The following is a 10,543-nucleotide window of genomic DNA, read 5'->3' as shown; positions in this document are numbered from 1 at the left end:
CACTGGAACTGAACAACTGCTTGAATGTACCGATACATCCTTGTGTGGTGCTCGGGTCAAATTTATCGGGTTTAAAATTTTACTTGACAGAAAATTACACAAGGAGATATTTTTTAAACTTGAAACTCCATGGCCCTGGCTTATTTTCTATCAAGAAAATGCAAGAAAAAAAATCATTGGGTATACAACAATATGCCCACACATTTCATGTCAATTTGACACGCATACACAGAAAGACACGTGTGCACACACACACACACACACACTACTAATATTATTATTATTAGAGTATATTTCAGTTGAAATAACTCTGCACGTTGTAGACATAGGTGTGAGTGTTCAGAATTTACTTATATCTACACCCAAATATAGAGAATGGTAATGTAATGGTAACATAATATCCCTTTCCTCAAGATGAGCAGAAACATGCAGTTAGAAACTAATGTCGCTCGGGTTCAAGTGCAGCTCAAGCTTTAACTTGAATGTTTCCCACAGCACTTGAAGGCAGCATTTCCGGTGCGTCCGTTGGCATTGCGCGGAACCATGTACGCCGGGTATTTGTTCCTGCCCGGCGGTTCTTCCCGCAGGACACGAATGGAAGAAGTTGAGCTGTAATGCTGAAGTTTACTGGTGCTGGAGATGGCAGGGATGTCGGAGACAGAGCGCACTGGATGTAGAAAGATGCTATGCCTCCTGCCAAACAGCGACTTGCTGTCACTTAGCGACACGGTCACCAATAAACTGATAGCAGTGGAGAATATCACAGGTATGCTAACCAACCTTAGCAGCTAGCAAACAATATCGTGCTCTCGTACAGTATGGAGGAGAGACATCACGATAAGTAAATACAAATGGTAAAGTTGATGTTGTCAGCAAACATACAGTCCTGGTAGAACATGACCTAAAAGCTTTCAGGAAGCGTTGTTCAGTTCGCTGTTATCTCCTGCGTCACCCAGCAGCAGTGTTGTCGGCAGTTAGCCCCTATCTGTACGTCTAAGCCATCGACATGTCGATGGTCTAGCTACCTAGCAGGGGGCAAGACGAGTGAGTGAATATGTAGCTAGTTAGCTATTATTGTTGAAATTAAGAGTAATTAACATTAAGTAAGAGTACCCACTACTTCTCCAAGCACCACTACACACTACATGCCTGCCAGGTATATAACGCTTTCGAAAAGCAAGTTTTCATTGGCATTTATTTAAATAGTTTGACGTGACTTTCTCGCCAAGTAAGATACGGTAACCTGTTTGTTGGTTCTTCTCTCCTCCGGTTTTAACACTTTGATCTTTTTTCCTGCATTCAGGGTTGTTTTTGCTGAAAGATAAATGTTTTATGGTCACTCACAATTCTCTGGAAGACTGGCTGGCTTGGTTCAAGCCTTAAAACTCTATATATATATATATAATATATATATATATATATATATATATATATATATATATATATATATATATATATATATATATATATATATATATATATATATATATATATATATGGGCCCTCAACGCCTTCAAGGGACACTATGCAATCACACGCAAAATGACATCATTTTGCTGTAATGCAGACACATACTAGAGCTACATTATGTCAACAGCTACAGAGAATAGGAATCGGGTATTGTTTGCCTAGTGAGACACCCCGCGCACACACACACACACACAAGTCTGTTGTCCATGTCTAGACTTTAACAGCATTGCTCGTGCTATTGCATTCGCCTCCGGTTCACTTCGACTTTAAGTGCATTCGACTCCGCATCAAGACATGAGACGATGTGGCTGACAGATAGAACTGAGTCACTGACTTGGTACCGCTCCAGTGTTGTTGTTCTGTCCTCCCCTGCCATGAACTCAATTGAGGTTCTGATGGTCCAAATGCCAGAGGAGAGAGAATTATATATATAAATAAATAAAAATAAGGATTTTTCGAAATGTCTATGGAGAAAATATGGGGAATTCACTTCTGGGGCAAGAAATGTCACATGACTGTTGAGCTCTATATGGTTCAGGTTATATGAATGGGTGAACAGGTAAGAGCCACGGGAAGGAGGTGGAGACTTGGATTAGGTTTAACCACAACGTGGTGTTTTACTGAAGTGATGTGTGGTTGTATCCCCGGACGCACATGGTCTCAGAGGAGTTGTAGGAGCGTTCAGATGTGGTAGGCAGGCTGGTTCAGTCAGAGTGATCATCAGAGGACCTCACACACAGCTCTCTAAATCCTCCTCAGGTGTGCAATCACTGATTCGTTGATTACTTGCAGGTGATTCTCATGAGCCTTTTGACAGACATGTTATTGATCTGTTATTATAGAAGCCATGGAGGCAATTCTCTCCTACAGCAAAGATGCTGAGGAGCTCCTGAAGAGGAAGAAGGTGCAGCGGGACATCATATTCAAGTACCTGGCCCAAGAGCGGGTGGTGATGCCCCCCAACAGTGAGAAGCACCAGTTGATGAAAAGGACATTGGAGTTTTGGTCAACTGGGAAGGTAAGGTCATGTACTAATATGGTTGCCTCTTGCCTGTATGGAGAGAATGTCACTTTAAGACTATCTCAGACACCTTTTTTTTCTCCAATTACATATCTTCTCAAGACATTCTATGAAACAAGAATTCACCAGGAAATTCGGCATACAAGTGATCCACCAAGCAGCTCATATTTCAATAAAATCTGCATTTTCTGACTGAAAATGCAGTCAATGCTAACTCCTATATTAAGATGCTCTGAAGCCTCAGTGAGTCACTACATTGATGCATGTTGGTGAAATTAATTGACGCTTGTGTACAGGCAGGCATCAGCTGTGCAGCACACAAACTAAACAACAATGTCCAGACGTTACCTTTGCTTTTTGCCTTTTCACGGTCGGATGTGGGCCGCAAACATTATGATTTGTTAGTGAGCCTAGCCCCAAAGTGACCCTACTATACTGTACTTCGTGTATATATATTATATATACACACTCGTGCAGTATTAGGGTCACATAGCGTTCCATAAGGCAATAGGGGGGGAACGGCTATTCAATACGCTCTCCTACCCGTCTCCGACGTCCGATTGCAGATCCGAAGATGAAAGTCCTCCTACGTAAGCCAGTAATTTAGCCAGGGCGGTTAAAATGATACTGCTGCATGAAACAACCATTTAAAAGCCTGTGCTGAATTTACAGCAGGGTGTGTTTGATCTCACTGATTCACTGATTGCTTGCAGGTGATTCCCATGAGCCTTTTGACAATCATGGTGCACCGCTTGCACGTGGCGAGCAAACAATGCAGTCACACGGAGACCGGCGGCTCAGTGATCAAATCATCAAATCCAGCGCACCTGGGAAGCAAAACATGTCGCTTATCCTCTCCTAATACGGCACAGGCTGTGGAAAGACTGCTTTTAAATGGTTGTTTCATGTAGCATTATCATTTTAACCACCCCGGCTAAATTACTGGCTTCCATAGGAGGACTATATCTTCGAATCTGCAATCGGACGTCGGAGACGGGTAGGAGAGCGCTTTGAACAGCCGTTCCCCCCCCCCCATTGCCTTATGGAACGCTATGTGACCCTAATACTGCACTGTACTGAATATATAATGTATATACACGAAGTACAGTAGTAGGGTCACTTTCAGGCTATAGTGAGCCATGAGTGGGAAAGGGTTGGGAACCACTGATCAACACAGTTGCTTCCTCCCTTAATCAAGCTGCTAGAAGCCTCCAAATTGCTTTTCAGACACTTGAATCTCCACTTCTCCAGTTGAAGTTAGTCTTTAATGCACATAAAACTAAATCTCTGGCATTTAACAGCATTTCAGAGGCGTTAGAAGAGAAAATGTATCAGGGCATCAGGTGTCAGCCAAAACGGTGAGGCAGTGAAGCAACATGCTACTGAGAAATACAACTCTTGCAATAATCTCTCCTTCCTTTCAGGTATGGGCTGACCAAAGCCTGGTGAGGGAGAGTGGTGAGAGCAGTGGACAGCCCACAGCGGTGGCAGTTGAGGCTGGCTTTGACCCATTAGCCCTGGGCCAGCACTTCTGCCAGTGGTTCTTCCAGCAGCTGAACAGCCAGAACCCCATGTTGGGCCAGCCGCCTCAGGACTGGGGACCGCAGCACTTCTGGCCTGACGCCAAGCTGCGCCTCCTCTCCAGGTAATGATGATGTCGCTACCAGTTTGATGGAGACTAGGGTTGGGCCATGTCAGCCAAATAAGAGTACCGCAGGGACGACGTATTTTTGTAGTCGGAAGGCGGAAGTCCCGGACTTCCTGGATCTTCCGGGGGAAAGTCAATCGAGTTTTAGAATGGGAATTTCACTTAAATGCATAAAATAAGCTCTGTGGTTAACAAAAGTTGATGGGAGCCTTAATCTGAGTTCAGCAGGATAATCTTCACAAATGTGAATCACTTTGATGACTTTTGAGACTTAAATGCCTTTTTTAACGTGATTTTTAGAAAACGCTTCAGGAGGCATAAAAGTGATTCAAGTTTGTGAAGATTATCCTGCTCAACACAAATTTCCACTACCATGAAGCTCTAGGGAGAGCCAAGACTAGCACCATGCTTCCTCCGAGACATGCGCAGTAGCCAGCCGTTTCTTTTCAGCCGACAGCGGGAGCTTCACCGGCAGGGCGTAGCACATGGGAGGATCATGCTATTCCCACCAGTTCCATTCCGCACTGAACAGGCGCCCCGACCGACCAGAGCGGATGACCAGACGCCCCATTACCTTCTGTTCTTATACATTCAAGTTCTTTGGAGCAAATGATGACATACAAAGTGGGTTGATTAGCGGTAAAGCATCCTTTAAGTGCAGGCCATCTGGCCTCAGGAACAGCACATATCACTGTAAGCACTTTTAACATGCACTTTGAAAGTAGAAGGCTGCAGCACAAAGCAACATGCATTTGAAATGAATGTAACCGCGCAATGCACTTTACAGCTTTACAGTAGGTTCTCACCATATGTATGTTATGTAGAGATGGGATAACTGTTTTTGCTATTCTTATTTCTTTGTTTTTATAACTTGTGTTTTCTGTCTATTTTTAAGAGCTGCACTGAGGCTAATTCCTATCAACTATGTTGACATGGCAATAAAGTATTGAATCTATCTCTCCACTGCTCTGTTAACGTACAGTATGTTCCAAAACAGCCCAGTGGACACAAATCTATCCCTCAGTAATTCTGCAGCTAGTTGAATTCAACGCACATGCTGTGGGACAGGATCTGTAACGTTACTTGTTTGCACCATTCAATATTGGTAGTGTTACTACTTTAGTCGCCTGCCTCTGTGCTGTAGTATTCAAGCCCGCTGGTGTTTGCCTCTCCTGTTCTGTTGTAAATATTAGTCTAGGGAATCTGTGAGAAAAAATGACCCAACCTTAAACAAATTGCAACAGAAATTATTTGTGTTGTATTCAGCTCTTGAAACCTTCCAATTTAACATACTGAAAATCCCAGTAGTGGAACATTCTCAAATTTGGCATTGTCTCCACAAAGGAGGTGATGTTTTCGGTGCTGTTTGTCTGACCGTTTGTCTGTTAGCAGGAGGATTACGGCAAAACTACTGGGCCGATTTTCATGAAACTTGGTGGAAGGGTGTAGCATGGGCCAAGGAAGAACCCATTACATTTTGGAGCGGATCTGATCCGGGTCGGCTCAATGGAGGGGGCGGGGCTAGGGAAAATAGTCTGTTGCTAGGGATAGGAAGGTCGTAGAGAGTCTGGATTCGAGAGGTGGGTAGGGGGCATGGACAGGTGTATCGGGGGGGAGTGTATGTGGGAGGTGGGAGGGGGTGTGGTCAGGAAAGGGGTGGGGCTAGGGAAAAGCTCTACCAAACATACTGTAACATAACAAAACAAAACATAAAAAATGTAAGTGTGGCTAATATGTTCTAATGTTACAGTTAGTGGAAAAGGGTGAGTTTTCATGCACATCTTGTTCCCTCAGACAGCCATCGCAAACCATAACTTCATAGTCATGTCATTCACGAGTCTCGCATTGGAGGCAATTTGATGCAAGGCACAGTGCAAGTTGTAGCTCAAACATGCAGATGAGTGGACAGGTAGGCTAAGTCTCCATATCCGAAGGTTATGGGTAAGTTGACCGCCATTTATTGTCTGTTACCAATGACAGTCATTGTCTGTTACCATTCAAAGTAGGCTAGCTTAATAAGCACTTACTAGTTAGCTAATAGCTTACTAATAGGTATAGCTTAATAATAGCTAATTAAGATACTTTCTAAGGTACTATCTGTTGTTATTCAATTTCTTTGTGCAAATAAACAATAAACAAACATAAATAAACAATTATAGCTGCTGCACAGCAATGGGTCGTGGCCGGGCAAGTCTCAAGGCTTTGAGCTAGAGTCCCCAAGTCAAGGCTGAAGTCTTTTATCTATACTCCAAGTCAAGTCTCACGTCTTTGGTCACAAGTCCAAGTCAAGTCTCAAGTCTCTTATGGATGAGCGTTCTATCATCTGCTTCTGCTGCATGCCATCCAGTCTGCTTAGAACATTGCATAGCTAAAACTAAGGGATTCAAAGCAGGTTCAGGTTTCTTTGCAGCATGTAGCTTTTTCATCATCTGATTCCGTTTTTTGTTGCGAGGCATCTCACAACAATACAAGTAGGAATCAGTATATTCACAAACAAAAGTAGTAGTTACTTGCCTGTTGCCTCACTGTTGTAGCGTGGATGAGGTACTGGTGGAGTTGATGTTAGATGGAGAGGGAGGCTGAGCAATTAATAGCCACCTGGGGAGTTTGTATCTCTTCGGTCCTACGCTGCAGGTCTGTGGGGTCACACAACTGATGTACCAGCAGGAGCTGCTTTTTCCTCTTATGGACAGACTGGATGCTTGCTGGTGGTGTTTTATGGGACTGGCTGCTTGCGTGTAAAAAGACACACTGCTTCCACTTATATAGGGTGAGCCAGGAAGGATTTATGACATCACTGATGACATCACAATTGCTCGAGTGACATCACTGATGACAACACAATTGCTCGAGATGATGTCATCAGTGGGACGGACAGACAAACAGACAAACAAACAGAGCCCTAGCTCCCTTAGATAGATAGATGTGCTCATTTTTTATGTATTTCCAGACACTTTTAGAGACACTGGGAATAAATTCATTACTGTGACACATTTTTAATTGGAAATATGAAACAACAAACTTTTTTTTTCAATGGCAAGCACTTCAATATGCTCAAGGGTAATGGGTATCACCCAAAATGTGTATGATTAACAAATACGAAGTTGTAGCTAACATTGTGAGAAATGACATGTTGTATTACGACTACATACTTACCGGTACATGAGAAAATAAAAATCTGTTCTACTTAGAGACTCAACAACCATTTCTGTGGATTCCTTGCCCCCAAAAATGTGGAAATAGACACCTAATTCTAGGTCTAGTTGGAGTCAAGATATGGCCAACATTTTAATAATGGCAGCCATTTTGAAAAAATGTAATTTTAACATATTTCCACTAATGGGATTTTCTGGGATTTTTAATATAGTGTTTCGGGCATCAATATAAACATAAAAATGTGAAAATAAATTCTGTTGCAATTAGTTTAAGGTCAAACCCTATTTTCCCTAGACTATATCTCTAACCTGCATTGCAGCGGTGCAGCCACCTTGTGGTGTGAAACGGTATCAGCCCTAATAGCTGTACATCTCTCTCTCAGCAGTGCTGACAGCAGCCAGCAGGTGGAGGAGTTCCATGGCTCAGAGCTGGTCAGCCTGCGTCTCCTGGCCATGGCCCGGGATGAGCACCTGCTGCTCAGCCCCAACCTGTCTGGCGGCGGCCTGCTGGCACTGGCCTCCCCCCATGGCCTGGTGGTGGTAGCCGTGGCCGGGACCATCCACAGGGACGCAGCCTGCATGGGGGTCTACGAGCAGCTCTTCCGCCTGATCCGCTCCCCTCTGGACCTCAGCTGGAAGATTAAGTCTGTGGAGCTGAAGATCAGAGGGCAGGATGCTGTGGGTGGGGCCGCGCCCGCCCTCACCTGTGACTCCACTGAGCTGCAGCTTCTCTGCAGGTGATAATCAGTGATTTTCTTTAGCTGAGCCACGATAGTGACGCAGCGCTACGTTTCCCAATGTTCGTGAGTGAGTGACTGAAATTCAGCCGAGCTGGCCCACAATGTTCCCAACTCTTTTTCAACGGAAGTATAGAGAGCCAAAGGGAACATCACTTCCTGCCTTTCTCCCTGTACCAGGCAGCATCTGAAAAAATATGAATGGTGGTGAACGGAGAGAGACGTTACTTTTTTTATCCCATTTGAATTGTGCCACGGGGTGCAAAGGTAAATTTGGTCAATTTAAAAGATAACTATGCATGTCAAGAAAGTCGCAGTTTGTCCTGAAACTGGGATGTAAAGTTTAGTTTTGTCAATCGACTACATCCTCGTGTCGCACAATATACAGTACGTCACACCATCAACAACATGGACTGGCGGGAGAGATGTCACTTATGCGACTGGTTGTACATAGTCTTTCTGATTTATAACTTATAGTGCCACAGTTTTACCACAAACTGCAACCTTCTTGACATACATAGTTATCTTTTAAATTGGCAAAATGTACCTTTGCACCCCATGGCACAATTCAAACGGGACCAATAAAGTAATGTATCCGTTCACCACCATTCATATTTTTTCAGATGCTGGTACAGGGAGAAAGGCAGGAAGTGACGTTCACTTTTGCTCTCTATTGGCTGCTCAGAAAGTATTGTTTTGTTGTAAAAACAATTAAGCGGTTGATCTCTTCGGTTAAACCCCTCCCCCCACCCTGTAAAAAGTGAAGTGAAAACTAATTGTTGTAAAAGCCGTTGTTACGCAGTTGCTCTGTTGCAGGGGTGTCAAACATACGGCCCGGGGCCCAGAACCGGCCTCCCAAAGGGTCCAATCCAGCCCACAGCATGACTTTGCAAAGTGTGAAAATTGCACTGAGAAGTCCATCAATCCAATGTGATGCACTTGTGAAGGCTAAGAGGTACCAGGTTTCAGGAGCAAGTTAAATATGAAAGAGCATGGTGCAGGTTGGAGACCACATTGCATTAATATGTGGAAAGGGTATATAGCAATGGGATTTGGGGAAAATAAATTGTGGTTTTATGTCTGCCCTGGTATCTGTCACCTTTTTTCACTCTCCATGACTGCATCCCTTTGTCAGCCCCAGCAGAACATTCTCCTCTTGTGATGTCACTCACCCATTTATAAAATGCCACCTTTTCCTCCATATTTATACCCTGTGGGGGGATGGGGGGATCTTTGTATTATTTTCACTGTAATAATGAACCCAAAATGTAAATTCAGATTATTATTTTTTACCTGCACCATGCTCTTTAAGTAGCCTATTCATGTTTTCTCTGTTCATCACTATAACTATTTTCATTACCCTTAAATATAGAGGATTGCACAATTGCCGTCAATTGTAATGCACAGTTTGCAAACAGTAGATTTGATAATTTGTCCCCCGGTATACATGTATAACATAATCTCAACGGGTGGATACGCTGGTATACTCATAACTTATTACTCCTAATTAATTTTTAAGTCCCTGACTAGTCTCCCCCCCCCCCCCTTTCATTTGGTGTTGTCTTATGTTTAGTTAATTTGTTTTGTTTTTCATTATGTTTGATATAATTTATGTATAACGGAAGAAAAAAAGGCGATCTGCCACAGATCAATGTACATGCTCTCATGCTACTAAAATGTGTTTTTATCTGTCTATCACCGATTATTAAAAAAAAAAGTAAAAGCTATATTTGATAATTTGTTTATGCTAGCTGAGATAACCCTACATGAAAATGTGCTCTTAAAATGTACCTGTAATTTTTTACACAAAAAATAAACTGGAGAATTTGGAGGTTTTATCATTTATAGGTCATTGTTGATTTTCTTTGTCTGACCCACTTGAAAACAAACAAATGCTAATGTAGGCTAACTGTAATGCAATCCACTCACAGCATGTTAGTAAACACATGCCACAATCTACTAGATGATCAGAAGGAAATTAATATTTTTTGGCCACAAGTTTGCCCACAACAGTCCCTTACTCTTTGATTTGTAACCATACATTATTCTAGAGCCATGGGTGATTTAGAAATAATCCTTAGGTCTGTTCCCCAGGATGCAAACCACATGGAAATTGACCGTCTCAGAACTTGATGCAAAATAGAGGCTGCATTTCTGCTTCAGAGGTGCCCGAAATCTTTCCTATGAAGGGCCGAAAATGAATCTGGATGGAGGCCCTGGGCCAAAAAAATTATGTTGATGTGTATATATGCATTATACTATGTGAAAGTACATTACACTAAAATGTATTACATTTTATATAGGAGTTGATTGGGGAAAAAGGCAAACTTATTTAAAGGGAAAGACACCTTTCTGACAGAGTGCATGCAACCAGGGACGCTGGAACTCTTTTGAAGTAGGGGGTGCTGCAAGGAAGGGAGTCAAATTATTATTTTTTGTGTTTTTGCCATATTTACAGGAATGTCTCATTTTAGTATCGGGAACAGACTATAGATAAAATACTGATGGACGC

General features: G+C 42.8%; 1 protein-coding gene across 2 annotated transcripts; it reads left to right on the top strand.

Moving 5' to 3' along the window:
- The first annotated feature begins 604 nt into the window (after positions 1–604).
- On the top strand, positions 605–9,874 carry cUnh3orf38 (chromosome Un C3orf38 homolog). Of its 2 annotated transcripts, none has more exons than XM_083638377.1 (4): positions 605–766; positions 2,313–2,488; positions 3,916–4,136; positions 7,681–9,874. In XM_083638377.1, exons 1-4 carry the CDS (start codon positions 640–642, stop codon positions 8,033–8,035), a joined length of 879 nt encoding a protein of 292 aa, XP_083494503.1. In that variant the 5' UTR covers positions 605–639; the 3' UTR covers positions 8,036–9,874. The 2 variants fall into 2 exon arrangements, with proteins under 2 accessions (XP_083494503.1, XP_083494502.1); XM_083638376.1 differs by having other exon boundaries at positions 7,678–9,874.
- The last annotated feature ends 669 nt before the right edge of the window (positions 9,875–10,543 follow it).

Source organism: Poromitra crassiceps (genome assembly GCF_964638095.1).
Source record: "Poromitra crassiceps genome assembly, chromosome: 6".
Lineage (NCBI taxonomy): Eukaryota > Metazoa > Chordata > Actinopteri > Beryciformes > Melamphaidae > Poromitra > Poromitra crassiceps.
This window is presented reverse-complemented; position numbering and strand designations above follow the sequence as displayed.